The sequence below is a fragment of the Odontomachus brunneus genome, unplaced genomic scaffold (genome assembly GCF_010583005.1).
Source record: "Odontomachus brunneus isolate Ranch 3 - 2012 unplaced genomic scaffold, Obru_v1 Obru_scaffold_177, whole genome shotgun sequence".
Taxonomy (NCBI): Eukaryota; Metazoa; Arthropoda; class Insecta; order Hymenoptera; family Formicidae; genus Odontomachus; species Odontomachus brunneus.
Window position 1 is genome coordinate 230,153 of NW_022639627.1, and position 22,500 is coordinate 252,652.

Here is a 22,500-nt window from a genome sequence, read left to right on the forward strand (position 1 = left end):
CTTTATTTGAATATTGACGAACAGTCAATATTCACTGAAGTCATTGAAGCTTTTTCGTCCAATGAACATCAATAACAAACGAAATTACTGAAGCTTTCTTTGTCCAACGAGCAATTAATAACAATCGAAATTATTGAAGCTTTCTTTGTTCAGCAATGAACAACAATAATCATTGAAATTATTCAACGAACCAGTTGCACTTGCTTTTACAATAGCTAAATAATTTCTTACAATAGTTATAATAATTTTATATATATAAAAGGATATTTTCGTAAAAAAAAATAGTTAAGAAATCGTAGCAAAATGGCGTAGATTCGATAAGAAGGTTCTCGTAAATTACCTTGTATATGTCGCGCTTGTCGTAAATATCTATCCTATACCTCTCCGATGGCTTCAAACGGCGACCGTCACCGCGCTCCCAGTGAACGGACGGCTCGGGAAAGGCTTCCACCTCGCATTCTAACATCGCCGGGTTTTGGTTTCGTACGATAATTACTTGGTTGCGTATGCGAATAAACGGCGAAACTGGAACGCAATCGATTATCAATTTCACCTACATCCGACATTTCGACCCGGCTCGAATTAGTTCTTTCGGTATGAATTTAATAACATCGGAATCCGCGAAACGCTCATCTCCGTCAGGCCCGACGTGTGGCGCGCACCAAAAGATTTACCCGAGAAAAATATTTTCAGGATCGTACTACAAGTGCATCATGAGTTACTTGATCTGAAGAATATTGTTATCTTGTGTTATATAGAATTCTCTAAAAAGTTCTCCCGTGATAAGACGCATTCTCCTGTATGTGCGCAGCACGTCGAAGTTGATTGACATGGGAAGTCAAAACAAAAGAACGGAAGAACAAAGATATTACTTCGTAATATAAAATTATGAAATGTAATATATATATATATATATATATATATATATATATATATATACCCTTCAGAGAAAATATATCCTTCAGATATTATACTATTATACTTATATATATAATATGTAATATATATAATGTAGTACACACACACACACACACACACATGTATATATGTGTATATATATATATATATACTACATTATATATATATATATATATATATACATATATATATTACATATTACATATATACATTATATATATATTACATATTATATATATATATAAGTATAATAGTAATAATATATAAATAATAATATAAATAATGAACAGAATCGTTAAAAACTACATGCGCCGCGAAATTGCAAATTACCCGAATTGAAATTTAAGTCCTACTTTGGACCTGAACTTTTTAATATCTGAAGGATGTTCCGAAGGATATATTTTCTCTGAAGGGTCGATATATATGTAATACACTAGAAATTGACATATATATGTAATACACTAAAAATTGACATTCTATATAACGCCTTTAAGAATGTCTTATAGTTTCTACAGAGAATCTCTTGGCAAAACTAGTAGCTTAAATAGAAACAAGAGAGTTTGATATAGGCTTCAGAATATTAAAATAAGTGTGTAGGTACTTTAATTTTCTCAGAAGCGGGGCGGGTCTCTCAATGACATTGAAATACACTTACATTTGACTTGGAGCATGATCTTCTTGGACCTGGCTGGTGGTACCCCGTTGTCGGCGTTGCACGCATACTCGCCCATATGATTCCGGTTCACTACGCTGATATTGAACGTGTGGCTCGGTATGGAGCTCACTAAAATCCGTATGGTTTGCAACACCAACAGAGTTATTGGTATCGTCGTCTGCTACTTTTTTCATCGCGAATTAAAAAAAGGGAAATAACTATACCGTGCCAGGCACCCATTGATATGGCGGATCCGTCTGTTTTCGTCCACTGCACGACAGGCTGCGGTTTTCCACTCGTGTCACACCTCAGCCGTATGTTGGTGCCTTCTTGCACGGAAATCACATCACTCCCGTTCGGTGTAATTCCTGAAACGCCCCATTTTCCGACATAGCTTCCTCACAGAAACAAAGAAACATATTGAAAATTTTCGCTTTGTAGATTTGAGTAATACCGTTTTTTCCTCTCATGGAAATTCCTTACACAAAGAATACAGACTGGACGCGAGAGTCGAATCGATCAAGGACTTTTGTTTGTAGTATTGTTTATAGTTTCGGTATTGAAAATGTTTGAGCGCGTGCTATGTGAAGGAGAGGGGGCTCAGTTTGGGTTAAATCAATAGTCCTTACTCAGTATGGATGGCGGGATTAATATCTCATCCATATTGTTCACGTTCCCATAAGCTTGTATACCTGGCGTGCCGTTTCTCCCCGGTGGCCCTTCGCGACCTTGTGGACCTTCGTCTCCTGAAATGTACCAAATATTCGTTTGACGTGTGGATGTAAAGATAGCAAGTGAGAATATCGTGTCTGCGCTCACCTCGTTGTCCTGGTGGTCCTTGCGGCCCCATTTGACCGGATCTTCCTAATTAAATATGAAATCAATGCAAAATAGCCTGTGTCTCGCAAACTAACAAAATTCATGTTTGCGTTGCAAGAATATATATCAAAACTGAAAAAAAGTCGCAATTTTTAAATTGCAAAGTTCTTAATTCGTAATCCTATACGGAAAAACACAACTTTATCAGTGCAACTAAATTTTCTGTTACTTGAGGACCAAATGAAAAATTCGATTGTAGGAACAGTAAAATTCCTGGAGGTTTTTACTCAGTCAATTGCCCTCAGTTATCTCAGCCGAGTTTTAATATCGAGTTGAATTTTCAGACGAATGTTTTCGATCATAGTAACAAAGATATTATTTCTCGTTAGCGGTTTTTTGTCTGGTCCCCATTCAGTTATCCGAACCGAAATTTTTTCCGTGTATAAACCAAACTTGGTTTCTTATTTCACGCTTACATTGTCGAGAGAGAGATGCAAATCGAACAAATTCTTTATACATTTTTCGGATATTTTATGGATTCCTTGTTTCCTGTTTAACCGTCCTTGACATATATCGATCTCCTAAGTTGATAAAGTACAAAATTAATTAATTAAATTTTTTCCCGAAACCATAAACGTTATCGTGTGCGAGCACTTTAACTCTTGTTAAGAAGTTTTTATACGGGAAACATTTTTAATATATTTCATTACCATTATTTAAAAATCATCCTCACAGATCACAAAGCACGATTCTTTTTATACATATATTAAATAGATTACGTGAGTAAAAAAAGATTAAAGGCAAATTTAACTCGAACAAATATATACAGCGCGCAGTGAACCTGTCTGTTATATAATATTTTTTGTTTTCCTCCACTTCCGACGTTTACATCCTTCTTGTAGAAGCTTCGATTACAACACATATTCGCTAAGTAATGTAACAATTCAATTAATGTAATTAAATTTTCCGTTGCCTGGTAAGAATGGAGACCAAATGAAAAACTTGTAGGAACAGAAAGATTTCTATGAAACAGGAAGTTTCTCCGTGATTGTTCTCAGTTAATGCAATAAAATTTTAAGAACTCTAAACATATAGATAAAATTTATCTAGATCAACTTTTTAAACGTTACTATTCTTAAAAATATATATTTTATTTTTTCATTATAATTCTTATTTATAATTTTGTTCAAATTTATTGAACTTTATTGAATTTTATTGAACTTTATTGAAAGATATTAATAGCAAAGATATTAATATTTTCATTTATAATTTTATTCAACTTTATTAAACTGCAAATATATTAATAGATTCATATTCCTTGATATTTTTATATTCATTTAAAAAAGAATTGAATTTTGATCATTTTTCCAGAAGTTATGAGTAAATGAAAATGTGAAGAATTTATTTTATTTAAATTTACCTTAATTTTATGAGTAAAATTTACCCATGTTTAGGGTTTACATAACTTTTTACCTAACTCTGGACATTCTTATTGTTTTGTCCTTTGAATACGAATATTTAAATTTCAGAATAGAATGTATATAGAATGTATATGTATTCTTTTATGCTGAAAATTCAAATGTTCATATTAATAAATATTAAATATCAAAATAATATGAATGTTTAGGATGTCTAGGATGTCTACATGTCTGAATATTGGTATTTTTATTTTAATATAATCGAAAGTTCAGACAAATGTTTTCGGTTGCATTAATCTTTCTGTTCCTACAGCCGAGTTTATCATCTGTTACCAGGCAACAGAAAATTCAATTACACTAATGGAATCGTTTTTCTCCGTATATATGTTACATTGCTCAGCGAATGTGTGTTGTAATCGAAGCTTCTACAAGAAGGATGTAAGCGCAGGAAGTGGAGGAAAGCAGAACACAGATATATCATTATATTATATATCATAATATCATAATATCATTTTTCGACTTCAAATTTTTATTTGGCCTCTTTTAACCCATTAAGACCCAAGAGAAAACCGCTAAGAATAGGCTTTCAAAAACCATCTAAATTAGGGTTAAAATTTGTTAAAAAGTGAAAAAAAAATTTGTGTTGGATTTCAAAATTCAAAATGGCGGACCAATATGTTAGTCCGAAAATTTGAAATTTTGACTTATTTGAGTGAAAATTCGCCCAGACAGCACAAATCTCTTCGGGATGTCCTCAGGATGTCCTGAGGATGTCCCAATGTCCTAAGGACATCCACAGAACGTCCATGGGATATCGTGTGCTGTTTGGGCGTATAGGCGGGGTTTTGGGTTCGCTGAGTATGAATATGCACTTATTTTTTCAAAATTTTTCAAAACGTACTTTCATTGAAATAAATGAAAATTAAAAATTTTTGGCCGCCATATTGATTTTGAAAGTCAAAAAACCATTTTTCTTCTACAGTCTGCTAAAGTATGATGTTTTGCCCCAAAACAAATATCTTCGAAAGCTTATAATTTGGTTGGATTTTTTGCCAAATAACAAAACTATGTCAAATTTTCGCATTTTTGGGTGGCTATATTGGATCCGCCATTACGAATTTTGAAAAAATAAGTGCATACTCATACTCTGCGAACCCCAAACCCCCCCTGTACGAATTTTCACTCAAATAGGTCAAAATTTCAAATTTTCGGGCCGACATATTGGTCCGCCATCTTGAATTTTGAAATCCAACACAAATTTTTTTTCACTTTTTAACAAATTCCGATGTTTTGGCCTAATTTAGATGGTTTTTGAGAGCCTATCCTTAGCGGTTTTCTCTTGGGCCTTAATGGGTTAAATTTCAAGCAAACTGAGATCTTGTTTGTAAAAGTACCGTCCGTTCCGTTTCTTCCAGGCAGTCCGGGCGCTCCGTTGATTCCAGGTTTGCCGTTAGTACCAGGTGTACCGTCCAGACCGCTTCTGCCAGGTATACCATCTAAACCGGGCTCACCCGGTATACCGTCCCTTCCGTCGAAGCCTGGTGGACCGATGTCGCCCTTCGGCCCTCTCACACCTAGATGTCCAGGTGGGCCCTGCGGGCCCTTTGGTCCCATCATTCCTTGAGCCCCTGGTAATCCCGGCTCGCCGGGCGGGCCTGGATTTCCGGGTGCTCCAGGAAGCCCCGGCGGGCAATACTTGGAGGACGATCGGCAGAAGTTCTCGATCGCGTCGAACTGAAATGCAGCGCAGGTAGATGAAATGTTTTGAAGATGAATATGTTCACTTTCGAGTACTCCCGAACATTTGCTCGGCAGAGGATTCTAATCCAATGTAGCTTTATTGTAGCTGAACTGTGAATAGACTAAAACTCGAAAGCCGCTCGAATTATGGATGAATTATTTATAGAACTGTTTACATTATTCAGAGGATCATGTGACTTCAAATTACTGTTTAACAGTAATTCACTGTTTAACACGTTCGCCATCAGCGTCACACATGTGTGATGCACCTAATCTCTCACAAGGGATTAACGTCACATACATGTGACAGCGATAATTTTTCTTTCTATGCTCACGTAAACAAATGGAAACACTATTATACACTATTTTATACTCTATCGACCTCTTTAATTAATCTACAATCTTCTTTAATTAATAACTCAAAAATTTTACGGAAAATGATAGAGGAATGTTGTGTTGAATCTATTGTTGTGTTGACACTTATCATCAAACGCCCTGTATAAAAAGACTAATTAGTACCTAATTAATAATTAGAGCCTACTTAGTACATTATTATAAAAAATAAAAAAATACAGGGTGGTTTATAGAGATAATTTTTCCAACGAAATGTGGTAGCAAACATGTTAAATTACTTTTAACTTATATTATTAATCTTCTCTTGTCCCTCTTCCTTCTCATTTTGCATCTAAATTGCATTTCTGAATAATAGGGATGAGCAAATTTTTCTTCATTTCATCGTTACACAACTTCAACAAAAGTGGTGTTTCAAAAGTATTTTTAATACCTATCTTAGTACATACTTTAGATAATACGTACTTTAGAAAGTATGTACTTTAAAATAGTTGTGTACGCGCGTATACACGAGATGTCCCATGCAGGCGACATCCTACACAGGAGCTCATCGAAGAACTTTGACATCAAACTCGATAAATTCGAGGAGAATGCTAAGAAAGACGTATCACGGATATAATAATAACGATCGCGGAGGGAACTCGCAGAGAGGGACCTCACTTGTATACGTGTGTCGGCGTTCAACCAGACCCAGTCTTGACCTCCGGTCACCGTGGGCGAAGGCGTCTTCTGCGAAGGCGTCTTCTGCGAAGACGCAGAACCGGATATCATGATAGGGGATGCTGTCATCTTCTTTGTGCCCTGCATCTCCTTATCTTCTTGAATCTGCAGCCGAGCGGCCGATGCAATTTCGCGAGATTAGCATCAACGGCAACATTAAGAGATTTAGGGGATCAAAAGTCTTGGGAGACTAAGTCTTCGGCATTAGAAGAAACCTCAAGGTATCGAGGAATTAATTTTTCCTCAACCATAAAATTGAAGTCATTCCTTAATATCTTAATATTTCTATTTTTTCTTATGTAAAATTTTATTCTCTTTCTCTCTCTCTCTCTCTCTCTCTCTGACGTGCGACGCCCCTCGGCTTCTCCTTTCATCCCCCTCTCCTCGCGAAAAAATATAAAAGATATTATAAGTTTCTCGAGCGGTTCCCGACCTTCATCCCGAAGAATAGAATTTCGATTGTGCGCAGAGCAAATGGTCTTGCCTCGATTCCACGAAATTCTAAATCTATTTCTGGCGGTCTTTTTTTAGTCGATTTTCTGGAGCTGGATACTTAGAGTCGATCGACTACTTCGAGTCGCCTCCCCATGTTTATAGTACATGTTTACATACCCTGCTGGATAAATCGGAAACAGCGTTATCCTCGGCTATTGGCAATGCGCTGCTGCGTTTTCGTCGCGGGATCGCCGCGCTCTCGAACGGGTATTGGCTTTTTACCAGGCGCAGATCGCTTTCCACGTTCGTGATGTACTTATACAGATAGACGGACGTGAAAAACTGAATGATAAATTGCAGCAAAATGAGAACGAGCAGCACGCGCGGTTGGAGCATCCAACGCTGCACTAATAATGCACTCTTGCTGTTCATGTCGCCATGTATTTTATCCCTGCGCAAAAAGTCACGTCTAACACAGTCGTTTTATATTTAAATTACGTTCCCTAACTAAAAAAAAAAATAAATAAATAAAAGAAAAATGTAATATAAAAAGAAAACCGGGAAGAGAGGAGACAAGTGAGGATTGAGGAAACGCGCGACCCAAGTATCAATTTTCCGTTTAAAAGTGCGCGACACGGAAAGTGCTCACGTTTTTAAAACTTCAGAGCGCGATTATGGGATTCTTTGGAATAGATTCCGATCAGAGAGAATTATCCCGTTATTCACCCAGACTTTTGTCGTATCTTTTCTGAGGAAAACGAAATCATTCCGGTAGGAACCGAGTTCCATACGATACGTGACCAGACTTCGATCGTACAGATCGCTCGCGTGGCTTGTCCAATATATTATAATCGGTAACAATTGTCCGGGCATCGATAGAAAACAATTGGCACGTCCGACGGATACGTAAACGATAACACTCAACGATATGTTAGCGGGTAAGACGTGTGCGGCGACGGAACGTAACTATTTCAATTGAATATCTCTGCCGCGCCGCGCGGGAGATCGGGGGAGAGCAGAGAGCATAGATCCGTGCTGTCTGATTGCTTACCATCAACTCGAATTGACTCTCTATATTAAACTTCTGTAACGTCCGCGCACTTTGAGTTTCCAGCCGCCCTCTTTCTCCGTTCTCTCGCCGCTCGTTCCGCCGCCGATCGTCGTGATATTACATCGTAATTTTCAGATTGCTTCTTTCTTTCTTTTTTTTTTTTCAAACACAAACTATGTTCCCGGAGCACTCGTCATCGCTGAAGAAGGGAAACTCACGATCGAGCCGTCGCAAGCAAGCGGCTGCGAAAATGTAACTTCACGTGTAACGCGACGCGCTAGACGCGCGCGATTTATTCCGATGCGCGAGCAATCGCGAGCGCGTTAACGATAACACAATTTATAGGGACCTGTGGTTTGCGGTGCCTGTCCTAATGTAAACTAATATAAACTGCGAGAGCCGGGTGCCGTCGGCTCGCCTACGGGACGCATGCGTGAGCATTTCTGTGTTACACACAGCCAATTGTCATACGCACGTGTGTGTGCTCGTGATGGCGGCGACGGCGACGGCGTTGGTGTGGTGTGATGTGCGCGCGAGCGCGGCGCAGTCTCGGCGTTTGTGAATGCACGCTGCTGTATCCGCGTCTCGTTTTGTTTCGCCGCCACTGTTCCAATGTATACTACGGCCGACAACGACGACTACGACGAATACCGGGTGTTAATGGGACGCGTTCCAGTCTCAATTAAAAAAGAAAAATCAATCTCGCGCGCTGTAACAGCTCTTCACTCTGTAACAACGCCTCGTTACTGCTCGCCCGCGGTGCTGAAGTACGGCTCGACGTTGAATCGGAACGTTACAGTCGATTTTCGTTTTCAAACCGTCGCGGAAACGGAAGACGCACAGGAATGCGCTGTGTGAGAAAGAAACATTTAACGAACGAATGGTCTTTGTTAAACAAAATTGCATTGTATGTCTTACATTATAATATATTATCACAGTATGTAAAATAGACTCTTTTGTTCCCGATAAACTCGATATATTACATATGTACAGAGGTTTTAAAAATAAAAAACGTTTGTCCGCTAATCGTGCGAGTCCGCTTGATCGTTGTGGGAATATTGCGCATCTTTTTCGTATAAGGCAATCTGTATACTGTGTTCGAGATCCATATTCCTGATCAGGTTCACTTTCTGTCGCGAAGCCTGCAAACAACGACATGTTCAAATCGGAAAGCGGAATAATCGGGGACGCGGCAATTACGTTCGTTTTAATGAATCACGTCTCACCAGGTCCAGTGACGCCAAAAAGTACCTCGCTACCTCGCTGGCCTCCTCCACTGGTATAATATCGTCGAAATTCATCTGACACTGAGAGTTCGCTTGCAGACACTCTACCACTCGCGATCTGTATTGGCGAATAGAAAACTTTGACCTCCGCTCGGCCGCGCGCAACTTGGGTTGCAGAAATTCGTGCCATTTCTCGATACTTTTCTGAAAGCGCGGATTGCTCCGTTAGGTTTTTGCAGACTTTACTGATTTTTCTCCGTTCCGTTCCGTTGCGCATCAATAGTCTGGACTATTGCTGCCAGTACAACTCGGCTATTTCTACACCTGTATTACTCACTCGGATACTCACATACTTGCAAGTATCATCTAAGCAACCAGATAATTAAAAGTTGCGAGTATGCATTCGTTCGTTATGTTATTGTTAAAAAAACCAATGACTGTAAGCCGATTCTGTAACTTTTTAATATCATCAGTATAATTTTCTATTATGTATTACGCTTACGCAACGACACATAATGATAATGACGCTGTCATTAAAAGTTACAGAATCAGTTAAGAGGCTATTCCATACACATTTACCGACAATTGTCGACTCGGTTTGTGTCGTCGCATAGATATAATCACATCATAAAGTAACTGCGTAACAACACGAGCCGATAGTAGTTAGTACACGTGTACAGAATATAGTCCTTGAAAATGTCAAATTATTTTATGTATTTATTTTTATGTATTAATTTTTGTCACAAGTCGCTCATAATGCACGAACGCAAAATAAAGCTGCCTTTTCTCATAGTTAATACATTTGAGTAATACCCGAAAGACCGGCTACCCGACTAGTTGAAGTTGACAGCACTAGTTTGGGCGCTTACCGGCAAGAGATCGGGCGTGTCTGATTGAAACCAAGAGTCGCAGGAATTTTCGTGCTGCTCAGAACTAAATGGGACAGTGATGGGGCTATAATCAGGTCTAAGCGTATCGTCGTCGAGATCGGTCGAGGTCATCGTCATGTCACCTCTCGCATCATCGTGCATCGAATCACACGCTTCGACAACACGCAATCGGAATCCTAAAAAGTTGGACGCCGCGTCCGTCATATCATCGTATCGTAGGGGATCATACTTCTGTATGTACTTCATACAGGCTTTCAGGTTTTGCTGGAACATGCTCGATCTGTCTGGAAGATAGATACGTCGTTTGGTACGAGCGTCAGCGGATCTGCATCGAATTATTATTTAAAGATGGAGCACGATGAATTTATATACCTGTCCTCTCCGAGGACACTAGTCTCATCAAGATACGCTCCAGATTCTTTTTTTGCAATTCATTCTTCACCGTGCGCCTTTTCCCAAAGAGCTTCTTGACAATTCGACCTTCCTTAGGCTGCAAATAAATAAATGGCTTTGAAATATTAGCAGGCGAGAACACAACGAAGTCGTAATTTCTGTGTTACATACAGTCCTTGGTGTACGTTTTCGGCGTGATTGGCTTTTACGTGTACTGTTCGACGAATTGAACATAAAATCGGCCGCGGGAGAGCTATAAAGTTCGACCATCTCCTCGTTCTCAGAGAAGCTCAACGTTGCGCTCTCATGCGTATTGGATAATTCATTCGACCGGAATCCTAAAAGGTCTGGCTCCACTTTCGTCACATGAACGTATTCTAGAGGATTGTGCTGCTGTATGTACGTTAAGCAGGCATTCGAGTCTGCTTGGAACATGCATGTAGCATGTGAGACTTTTGGACTTTGTGTGTGACTTTTGGACAATTCCGCGTCTCTGTTCACGTCCTCCAACGACGTCGCGTTGTCTATCGACGGGATTCTGAAATAACAATCGTTCTGTAACACGCATCTCGTCGCAATCGACTCTCATGTAACGGACTTATAGCGTTAAATGAGGCCGATGTTGCAAATAGCAAAGATGAAAAACACCTTTCCTGCGAGTTTTTCGACTCGGCTGTATTATCCAACTGATCGTTCTCATCGTGCACATTTTTCTCGATATTATTGTTCGATAACACAATGCTATCAACGGTATTGCTCGGCAAATTCGTATCACTGTGTGACGTACACTGGGATTCGTTTGCACTATCGCTGGAACTCCGGTCAAGCTGATTATCGGTCGTAGAACCGTGCGTCGTATCAGCGATGCTATCATTGCTGCTAGATAAATTTTGGCTCGAGTCCAGAGACTCGATTAAATCGGAGGCCTCTTCCAGCGAGTCATGATCGTTTTTCTCGGACTCCTCGTCGGTACTTAGATTTTTGTCGCTACTGTCGTGAGCAGTGCTTGTGGAATTCTCTCGCACGGAGTCATCAATGCTGGAATCAAAGTCTGTGAACCAAGACAACTCTCATGAAACATTCACGAATACACCATATTCAGACTGAACTTCTCTCGTAACCGATTGCGTACCTTCTGGAGCAAATTCGTCGATCAGCATGCCATTTGTACTCATATTCTGATTGCACCTGTGAAACAATGACATGCAATCACTTGGCTTAGTGCAATAATATTTATGTGCATTCTTGATAAATAAAATGTTATATTTACCGAAAATCATACTTCTTCCCAATGATTTCTCCATTGACATCGTAAATATTAATGGGAATGCTCTGCCCAATACCTTTCTCCAACTGTGTAAAGCAACGTGTTTTCGACTTAACACTTTCCTGCATAACATCCTTCTTAATGTCAATATTTTTGTCGATTACGTCAGCAAAATTAATTACCCCAAAGTTTTCAAAACTTATATCAAGATTTCTATCCTTTTTCTTACCTAATTTACTTTTTTCATCTTCTTTTCTAAGACAGTGAGGCAGGAATAATTCAACAATATTGATTGTTCAATTGCTTACTTTAAAGTACTGCAATGAAATGCTTACTTGTAATCAATAACAATGTCTCTAATCACTGCAGTTTTATCCCAGAGATAATTGAGCCTGTGCACGTACACAGCTGTAGAATTTTGCAAAACAAGTCCAGCGTTGCTGAAACCCTTATTGGATGTATCATTGAATAAGGAATAATATGCTTGCAGAGCCTGCAATAATATAAAATATTATTTTATCATGTAAGACACTTTACTGTTATACTATCTAAAATATTGACACTTCATGAGTATACTTCTGAAAAAGGATAGGTCCAATCCGCCAGGTGTTTTGCTGGCTTTGTAAGCTCCAAACTAATATCTTCTATGGTAACCATCTTTACTGTCTGATGAGCGTGACGATAATCTGCACAAGAAAACATGGTCAGGAATTAGAAAAACACTATTTACATTAACGCCATAAGAACGAAGATACAATCAGTTCGTGAAAAAGAATATTCATTGACGAAATACTTGTTGCGAAGGCAAGTGAGTATTCCGTGGAAATAATACGAACAAAGTAGAATTTTATGACGTTTTAGTGATAATGTTTTATCTCATTATTAACATGATATCTCGAGACGCACGCTTCAATGTTGAAACACATGTTGATCACGAAAAAGAGGATAAAAATAATAATACCAACATTCTGCATTCTATTTAATACGTTTTACCTTTTCAAGAGTTTCCCGCCTATTTAAAACATTGTCGTTCCACATGTACTGTTTTGCAAAACAATTCTTTAACCTAACAACGGTGCCTGTGCTTTATCCGCGCCATAGATCACAATGCTACGCGGACGTAATGCTCATGATTTGGCGGTTACTTCGTTTTGAAGCGCCTCTATGTGCGCGAACATGAAGCTTCAACTATACATCTGGGCCCTTAAGACTGATTTATGATGGCCGTAATCCGTTAATTTATGCCGGAACCATACAAAATTGACCAATCATAGTCGAATTATAAGAATAATCTATGTCTATACTAAACTTAGAGCATATATATATATATATATATATGTATATATATATATATATATATATATATATATATGGAGAGGGAATGCTGACACGAAAGTGTATCCAAAATGTGTGCGAGAAAGAAAACTATACGTTTTATTTGTCCTCTGTGCGCATGCGTTGAAGTTAGGTTAGGTTAGGTTAAGTTAGGTTATAGAGTTGACAGGAGATGTTATTTTCTTCTTATAGAGCTCTGAGAGTTTTTTCAGAATTTTGTATTAACTTTCTAGTACTTCAAGAAAATTCAAGAAAACGCAAAAAAATGCAGTACTAAAAAGTTAATATAAAATTCTGAAAAAATTCTCCGAGTTCTATGAGAAGAAAATAAACAATTTTTATCTCTTACTATTTTTCGGTAAAGTTGATAGAATTTAAGTAAAAAAATATTAAAACCAATAATTTTGTAGTCCAGCAACAACTGACGCATATTGGCGCATGCCCACAGAGGAAGAATAGGAATGTATATCTTTCTCTCTCGCACAGATCTTGGATACAATGGCTACGTTTAGAAAACATAGCTGATCAGTGAGCGGTCAGTAATTATTGGTCCTTACTGTTAGATCCCTAACTTTAGACCAATTACGTTGAGTAATTACTCAACTGTTGTGCAACAGTTGTGTCTTCTGAACGCACCCACTTTTGGTCTACAGGAGGCATACGCAATTCCCCCTTCATATATATATGCTCTAAGATACTAAACTAGATTGTTAACTGAGACTTCGAACTTGCGTCACATGAGGTTTCCGGTTGTATGCGAGAAAATGACGGCGATCCTGTGTGTGCACTAAATATATACTACCTGGAACACGCGCTGTCTCTTGAGACGTGCGGAATGAGAGAGAGAGGTTCCTTGTTTTCTCTCTTATCCTTGTCTGGTTCATAGTATAATCGAGAGTGGGAAGAATGTGATACAATCCAAGTTAAAAGTTAATATGAAAAGATAATATGAAAGAGATAATATGAAAAGCAGTGATCACACTGAATGGCAATAACTTAAGTTTATGAATGAAAGTTTAAGATATAAAAAATATATATTTTTTTTTTCATTTATTAGTATTTATTTATCAACTTATTATTAAGAAAAACAAAGCAAAAATGGTTTCTAATTCGGAGATTCAGCTTATGTTTAGAAATCAGCCGATTTAGCTTTTGGTTCAGACTGTACTAGACAAAGACAGAGCGTTGTTTAGACCTACAAGCATGCTCTCTCTCATCCCGCTATACTCAAGAGGTAGCGCGCGTTCCAGGTAGTATATATTTCAGTGTGTGTGTGTGACGCTGTGTATGTGACGTGTCACTTGTGTCAGTACTTACAACGTACAATGTGAGTCAGCGTGGCCATTAAATTACTGTTGTAAAACCAAAAATGCCAGCATCTTATTGCATCAAAAAATGTCGTAACAAAAGAATAAATGGTATTGGACGTTATTTACTCTGCTCATTTTCAACAAAAGAATTTTATGACTAAACGTAGTGAAAATATGTGGCAGTAGCGGCCATTTTCTCGCATGTACCGGAAACTCTATCGGACGCAAGCCGTTATATGTTTTTAGATAGCCTGTTAGCAATTTAGTATAGACATCTGTGGCCAGAGCTAGGCGTTAGAGACCCTTGAATCAAGGTGCGAACCCATGCAGCGGAATAGCGGAGCGCGGAACAAGAGCGGAACCAATCACGAACGTTCCGCAGTTTTCGTTGCATGGATCCCTAAGGGACGCCGCACACGAATTGACATAACAGTAACGTAAGACGTACCGTAAGAATTGACCAATCACTTTGAGTATCGTCGAATCGTAAGGTCGCCATTTTTGTGAATATTCGATTGTAATTGATCCATTTTTACGGTACGTCTTACGTTACTGTTATGTCAATTCGTGTACGGCGCCCCTAAGTACCCATGGAGCGGAATGAGTAGCACGTAACTAAAATGACTTTTAAATTAATGTTTCATTACTCGTTTTTATTATTATGTACATAAATATTTAATTAAATGTGTTTTGTATTCTAAATATTGAAAATGTATTCTAATGATTGAAAATGTTAAAATCTATAAAATACGTTTTAAAGCGGTTGTAACTTTATGAAATAATTTCGCGAGTGGTTGAGCAAAATCCGCGATGTGCTTATTCCGCTCCATGGGGACTTAAGAACTTTTGTTTCAATGCTAAAAAATACGGATTTGTACATATATATTACGCATCCATTGTTAAATTCATGGCAAAGCGGTTATTTTGTGCTGAATATTAATAAACTTGGCCAGCTGGATGTTTGTTCTTCTTAATTTGAGGTTATATAAGCCCACGTCTATTGTATGATAGAAGTATGCATATATTACGCAGTCTGCGACAAACTATTCCGTAGATTCCACTAAAAACTGCTGAAAAACGCGGACGCTCGTGATTGGTTCCACTCTCGTTCCGCGCTCCGCTATTCCGCTGCATGGGTTTGCATCCTCAGGCTTCTCTCTGGTGTTACTAGATCGCGTGTGGATCAGCACAGAAGCATGCATCGTGTGACTTTAGGCACGGACATTCGAGTACGGAACATTCAAGCCTGATGGGATGTTGACGCAGTTCTTGAATGGGGTTGGTGAGTAACGCAGGCGGTTACAAGAACATGACTTCGCGTCTCGTTTCAAGAACGTTCTGATGCAAAAACGTTCCTTTTATCGAGATGTTTGGCGTAAATTAATATTTTATCCGCTCCTTCTTTTACATAGCATGCAGGGGTATCGTGTTAAAAGCATTTTCTATATCTTGCGGAAAAAAACCCAAGAGTAACTTATAGATGGGACTATATTTATAAAAGCGATTGTACGACACAACGTGGGTTTATTCTAAAGTGTTCTCTTAAGTGAACGAGATTCGGTAGCCTTTTAGTAGAGAAGACGACGGAACGCACCAGCTCGGGGGGTGTACACGATAAGGGTAGTGGGTCATAAGGTTGAGCGACGCGGCGCGCGTGCGCGCGCACGGCCGAGAGCGCCGAACCGTGCGTGCGAGCGAGCGAGCGCGTTGTATTTCCCCGAGTGGTGGTTCTCCGTTTTAGGCACGATAGTCTAACGGCGGCCGCGGTACTGTCAACGTCTTGCAGTAACTCGCACCTGATCTCGGACTAGGCCAAGGCCTCCCGGTCCCTTCCCGTCTCACGCACTTTTCTATTCACGTTTCTCATTCTCTTGCTCTTCTCTTTCTCTCTCTTTTCTTCTTCTCCTTTTTTTCTTTTCCTTTTTTTCCCCTCCTGACCACTTTCATCCGTCTCTCTTCTTCCCTTCTTTCAGTTCTTTCTCTCTCTTTCCCTCCCATTCGCGGTACCGCCTGTCTTTCGTTCGCGCTGCCGTGCATGCCGCGTTTCCTCCGCGTTTCTCTCTCTCTTCGCGCTGCATTTCGTACACGCGACACGCGCGCACGGCAAACGCACACGCGTACAAACGCGCGTGACTGACAGACAGAGAGGGAAGGAGAGAGAGAGAAAGAGAGACAGACCGTCGTCTCTGTCGCGCGGTAATACATACACACGTACACGTACATACGCGTAAGTGCGCGCGCACACCGCGGCCAGCAACGGCCAGCAGCGAAACCCGGAGTACAATCCTCGTCGTCGTGTGTCGTCGCGGTCGCGGTCGCGGTCGCGGTCGTCGTCATCGTCGTCGTGCTAGTCTTCGTCGTCGCTATTTCCGTTCAACGTTGTCGATGCGCGGATGCCGTCGCCGCGGCTCGCTGGTCGCCATCAGCGATAACTCGCGCCACTACCGCGAGCTACCAGGTAGCAGCAGTGCCTGTCATTGCTATGCCTACGCGATAAAAGCCTGTATGAAAGAAGGCATCAAGAAAGGAAGAGACTGCCCCGCTGCGCCGAGAATCGTCGTCGCGTCTTCGCCGTCGCTGTCACCGTCGCCGCCGCCGCTGCCGCCACCACCGCCGGCGCAGTCGATACCAGTAGGGTGGGAGAGAGGATCGACGGGACCACGAGGGATTGTGCTCCGCGACAGTCCCGCGCTCTCGGTACGGCTCGGTGGCATCCCCTGGAGTAGGAACCTGCGCGCGTACGTACGTACCGTGCGTGCGTGCATGCGTGCGTGCGTACGTACGTTCGTTCATTCGTTCGTTCGTTCGTTCGTGCGGTCGGTCGGTCGGTCGATTGGAGTTGGGGTGATTGGTCGACCGGTCGGTTCGGCGCCGTATAGTTCGAGTAAATAATCGTCAGCACCAAGCGCGTGCGTGCGTGCATCCTTCTCTCGGCTTCCTCGCCCTCATCTCGCGCGCACATTATTACTTTTTCTCTCTCTCTCTCTCTCTCTCTCTCTCTTCCAAAGTTTTCCTCTCTCGCTCTTATTGTCAGATACGCGTGCCATTTTTTCTCTCTAGTTCTACCCTTTTTGCTCCCTTCTTACTGCCTCCGCCCTCGACGTTCCGGCTCCGTACATCGAATCGCCATCGGCGCGCCATCCCTCGCCATCATCATCCAGCGCGGTGGCGGTGGAGGCGGCGGCGGCGGTGGTGGTAACGGTGGCGGCGGCAGTGGCGACAAACGGCGGTGAGCGGCGGTACAGTGCCACCTCCTCGATTCTAGGGAATCGAGCGGTTGGTGGTCGGTCGCGGAGCGCGGTGCGCGATAGTGTCCGAAAGCGCGGATAAATGTGTCGGCCGCGTTACAAGACGTGAAGTGCGAGCGAGCGAGCGAGCGAACGAAAGGGGGAGAGAGAGAGAGAAAGAGTGTGCATGTGTGTGTGAGAGAGAGAGAGTGAGCGGGAGAAAAAGAAGGGGAGGAAGAGAGGGCGAGCGAGCGCGCGCGGGGGCAGCAGAGGAGCGCACGACGAGCGAGCGAGTTTATTTTTAGTGGCAGAAGGTGAAGAAGGCGGGCGAAGAGCACCGCGCGGAGTGGTATTAAGCGGCAACACAGTGGCCCGATGAAGCGGCGTATGTGACATCGGATTTCCTCTCTCTTGCCACCGAGGAGAAGACACCTCGCAGACATCTTGTTGCCACCGTCCACCACGGTGAGTAGTATGTCGTCGTCACACACCGCTACCACCCCCATTCTCCTTCTCGCCCTCGCCCCCGCCGTTCCTGTCCCTCATCAGGGATTGATTCGCCATTCCGCCCACCAGGACACGAGCCTCCACTATCTCCACCTCTTCCTCCTACTCCGTCTCTCCTCTTTTCCCCTCGTCCCTCTCAACCCCCTCTCTTTCTATCTCTCTCTCTTTCTCTCTCACTCTCTCTTTCTTTAGGTATATTTCTGCTGTACACCTCAGTCTCCATTTAGCTATACTTATTTCTTTTTTTCCTCTCTTCTTCTCCTTATCCCCTCTTTTGCTCTCTATCACCCCCGTGCCATTTATCCACCCATCCATTTATCTATCCACGCGCACACACATACGCGACACGCATGTACCCTCCTGGCCGTGTCGATCGCGTTCTCTCTCTCTCTCTTCCTCTCGCTCTTCCTTTCTCCCTCCCGCTACTCTTTCTCTCTCTCTCTCTCTCTCTCTCTCTCTCTCTCTCTCTTCCTTTGCACGAAGCGCTACGGGGTAGCTCCTCGTCGTCCATCGTCCACTCCCATCCCCACCAGCCTGCTCTCGCCTCGGTCTCCGCTCCGCGGAGTAACGAAAATTATGTAACGCGCGCTCAATCCGGGCGGTTCTTGTTCCGCTCCTTTCTCATCTTCCTCCTCTGGATATCAGCCTAGTCCTCCTCCCCCCGCTGTTCCTCACTCGTGCTGCCGTTCTTCCGAACATTATTTCGGGAGTGCCAGCAGACCTGCCAGACCCTGAGAGAGCGACGAAGACGGAGAAAGAGGGGAGAGAGAGACTCCTACATGACGTGCCCCGGGATCGGGCAAGCGCATTGTCGAGGAACCGTTTCGATTAGGGATGTAAACCGGTCGGTCGGTCGGTTGTGTCAGGATGGGAGATGCCTAGCGATGCCGAATCCACCGCGAAATTTCCACGGTCTCTCACATCCCCTGCCGACCCCATTTAGCCTGACATTTCGGCCGCGCTATGTGTCGCGCGAGTTTCTGCACGAAGCGTCGTTGCCCAGCTAAATGCCAGTCCTCGAACTCACTGCGATTTCCGTGAGATTTTTCTGTGCCCAGAGACGCGGGATGTCTCCCTTCCTTCCGCAGACCTATTTTGTCACTCTCGATAACAGTGTCGTTATCGTTGCGATGTCGCCGCGCAGCTTTTCCACCGTACATTACACCTGCGCGACGATAACGATAACGGCACTGTCGTTAAAACTTGCAGAATGAGTCTACTGGTACGCTTCGCCCCCGAAAGCTCCACTTTACGCGCCGGGAATGTCCACCTGACAATGGGTAAAAAGGAGCGAGAGCGCGAGAGGAAGAGGGAGAAGAGTAGAGAGAGCGAGAGTCACGCTACAATCGATTCTATAATCGATCGGAGCTGTACACATGCGACAACACGACTTATTTCGCGGTCCAATTACTCGCCCTATGATTTCCTGCACGGCGGGTGCACGACACCGACACTTTGCCACGAATGATATTTACACAGAGTGTTCGCGCACGAGGTCGATTTATTCTACCGACTGTTATTACACATTTAACGTTTGTCGGCGAAAGTGTTTCGTGAAATTCGCGGCGATCATTGGCCTTGCGATGGCGGCGCTGCGGCGATCGAAAGTACAATCCGATCAGAGGGTAAAGCACGAATTCTCTCCGGCACGAGGAAATAGTCAGGCCGATTACCTCTCGTTAGCGCGGCGCGTTAGAGAGCGGTCTGACTATTATTAATTTACAAGCGCGTTCGTTTTCTCTACAACTTCGCGTCGCGTGCATGCCTATAGAGTCTCTGGTTGACTTCCGGCGGCGACCGCCAAAGATAATCATCCCCCAGCGAGGCACTTCTTCCAGTAGAAGGCGGGGGAGAGTCTCTTTTCGCCGCCTCGCTGTGCCTCGCCTAGCCTAGCCTAGCCTAGCCTAGCCTTGTCTCTCGTCTCGCTAACGACGGTGCGGACGTATGTACTCACCGGCTGCTTCTGGTCAGCTCGACTGTAATACGCGTGAGGCACAGTCGAAGACTCGCCTTTGTCCCGCTTTCGTGGTATCGACCCGATACGGGTGACCTAGACTCACTTGCGAGGAAATATACCCAACCTTTGACAGCCGCTCGCTCGCTACGACGAAACTGGCCCGAATCGATAGAGGGTCGCTAATAATTACGCACGTGCGAACCCTCGCGCACACGACGGCGACGGCGTCAACGACGTCGACGACGACGACGACGACGACGACGACGACGACGACGACGACGACGACGACGACGACGACGACGAAAGCGCACGACCGGGTGAAATAGTGCGTTTGGATAGGAAACAGTCATCAAAGTTATTTCGGTGCTCCCGACGACGGTCGGAATTTGGTATTGAACCGCGCGCGCACTCTTTATCTCTCCTCTCACACGTCGGCCGCCGCGATTTAGCGTGTCGGAGGAATTTAGCGGCCGTTTATTTGTCCGCCCGTCGCGAGGCGTCAAAATGTTGTTGCACGCTCGCTGCTGATGAAACTTGGGCATCGAATGTCTCGTCGTTGCGACGCGCGCGACATGATTTCTCTTGAGCAAAATGGATCTTTGAAAGGGAGAGTATGTGTGTGTGTGCGTGTGTGTGTGTGTGTGTGTGTGTGTGTATGTGTGCGCGTGGCGCGTGTCCCGTCAAGTAAAATTAAAACTCGCAGAGGCGGGCGACAGTCAAAGCGAAAATGCCAGCGGTTACAGATAGGTGGCTTAAGGGTTTCCCAAGCTACTCGCGCCGCGCGAAATGCCGGATTATCTGGACAAAAGTGGAGATTTGCATATCGCGATGAATAGTGGAAAAGGTTTATTCGCTGAGCCGCGCGCATTTGCTAATTATTTTCTAGCGATTCCTCGACGTTGCGTCGGGAGTCTCTCGCGGTTTTGCGCGGACTCTCTCTCTTGAATCCTCTCGATAGTCGTAGGCCAGCAAATCTGCTCTGCGACTTTTCTCATCCTTATGATATCATTCTGGATCGTAGTCTTCCTGTGTGTGTGTGTGTGTGTGTGTATTGTAGACAATTACGTTCCATCTCGAATGGAACCAAGTAGAGGGATAAAAGCTTCTCGCGACGAAATAATATTTACTCACGCGCACCAAGATGTTTCAGTGGCTGAAACACATTTTCCGCAAGATAATACCGGCAAGATGATATTCCACGGGCAAGTGACTGTCGTTCAGACCCAATATTAGACAGTGTGCTCTCACACGGCGTACACATTTTGTCAAATCGTTGTCAAATCTAAGAAAGAAGGAGAGAGAGTGAGAGAGAGAGAGAGCCAAAGAGAAAAGAAGAAGAATGCGAGGCGAGAACGATTTTTGCCGGGACGCACGCCAAGACACACGGAGATCGATCAAGAGTTAATAACGTTGGCGGGACAACAACGACTGCCGTCGAGTATCTCCGGCTCGTTTATAGGGTGTGTAGAATCGCGAATATGAAGACGCACTAAATCGTTAGACGCGACGCCCCGTGTATCTCGTTCCCGGGGCATAGAAAGCCGAGGAGCGTAGCGCTGCAAGTAGAAATAGATAGTCGCTGTCAGACGCGCGCCTCGTGGAAGTAACGGAGAGCGGCGGGGGATGGGCCGTGCTTGATCGATTATTCGACGTCGGACGCTTCTCTTCCGTTTGGAAACCGATTACCTTCACCCCGCTGTCTTCGTGCTCGATTAATAGGCTTTTTTAAATATACATATAATATATAATGCAGGGGCCGCGTGAGGTACACAGCGCGCATTACACGCGGTTAACCTTCCGACGTTTGCCGGAACCTTGTTAGAACGGGAATAGAGCTTTCTCATATATATGGCGAGAGCGGATTTCACAGTAGAAACTGCTTTTGCACTTTGTGACCGAGCGACAGATCGAGATTCTGCAGTAATTCACTCTGTCTTCTCATATGTACCACTTGTATATTTTAGGGATTGAAATGCGCTACTAAAACTACACTTGCCGTGTTTCCGGCGAAATCTGCTACGTCTTTAACGAAATTTACTATGTTCCTTGGCAAGATAAACCCTTAATTACGGTTTATTGCTGGACTAAAAACATATAATAAAATTAAATAGAATCTTTATGTGAAAAAAAAAAGTATAATCTTCTCTTTATATATACGACGTCTTGAGAGTGGAAAATTCGATCTGGTTTTTCAATGTCAGTTTAAATTTAGATTTATATTCAAATTCTGTTGTGTAACAAAGTGTGTGATGTATGTTTGAGTAGACTTCAAATTCAGGTG

The 22,500-nt window shown here is 42.8% G+C and overlaps 2 protein-coding genes across 10 annotated transcripts in view; one reads left to right on the forward strand and one right to left on the reverse strand.

Annotated features, from left to right (window-relative positions):
* Nucleotides 1-22,500, reverse strand: part of LOC116851533 — a 46,393-nt gene that overhangs the window by 10,360 nt on the left and 13,533 nt on the right. Inside the window, exons 2-20 of the mRNA XM_032831003.1 lie at nt 12,460-12,569; nt 12,219-12,376; nt 11,887-12,138; nt 11,749-11,804; nt 11,265-11,667; nt 10,788-11,154; nt 10,596-10,713; nt 10,203-10,507; nt 9,334-9,537; nt 9,131-9,249; nt 8,583-8,762; nt 7,234-7,507; nt 6,562-6,726; nt 5,205-5,544; nt 2,393-2,437; nt 2,203-2,319; nt 1,798-1,971; nt 1,574-1,702; nt 260-525 (exon numbers count right to left, since the gene is read on the reverse strand). Of these exons, the coding sequence (XP_032686894.1) occupies nt 260-525; nt 1,574-1,702; nt 1,798-1,971; nt 2,203-2,319; nt 2,393-2,437; nt 5,205-5,544; nt 6,562-6,726; nt 7,234-7,507; nt 8,583-8,762; nt 9,131-9,249; nt 9,334-9,537; nt 10,203-10,507; nt 10,596-10,713; nt 10,788-11,154; nt 11,265-11,667; nt 11,749-11,804; nt 11,887-12,138; nt 12,219-12,376; nt 12,460-12,569 (3,782 nt within the window). The remainder of the gene's footprint in view (nt 1-259; nt 526-1,573; nt 1,703-1,797; nt 1,972-2,202; nt 2,320-2,392; nt 2,438-5,204; nt 5,545-6,561; nt 6,727-7,233; nt 7,508-8,582; nt 8,763-9,130; nt 9,250-9,333; nt 9,538-10,202; nt 10,508-10,595; nt 10,714-10,787; nt 11,155-11,264; nt 11,668-11,748; nt 11,805-11,886; nt 12,139-12,218; nt 12,377-12,459; nt 12,570-22,500) is intronic.
* LOC116851554 (plasma membrane calcium-transporting ATPase 3) overlaps nt 16,289-22,500 on the forward strand; it is a 119,301-nt gene continuing 113,089 nt past the window's right edge. For 5 of the 9 annotated variants that reach the window (XM_032831097.1, XM_032831082.1, XM_032831077.1 and 2 more), the window contains exons 1-2: nt 16,289-17,225; nt 18,061-18,220. The gene's annotated coding sequence lies outside the window, so the exon portion shown is untranslated. Of the gene's footprint in view, nt 17,226-17,285; nt 17,413-17,772; nt 18,221-22,500 lie in introns of those variants that run through there. The other 4 variants (XM_032831078.1, XM_032831080.1, XM_032831081.1 and 1 more) reach the window with 4 other exon arrangements.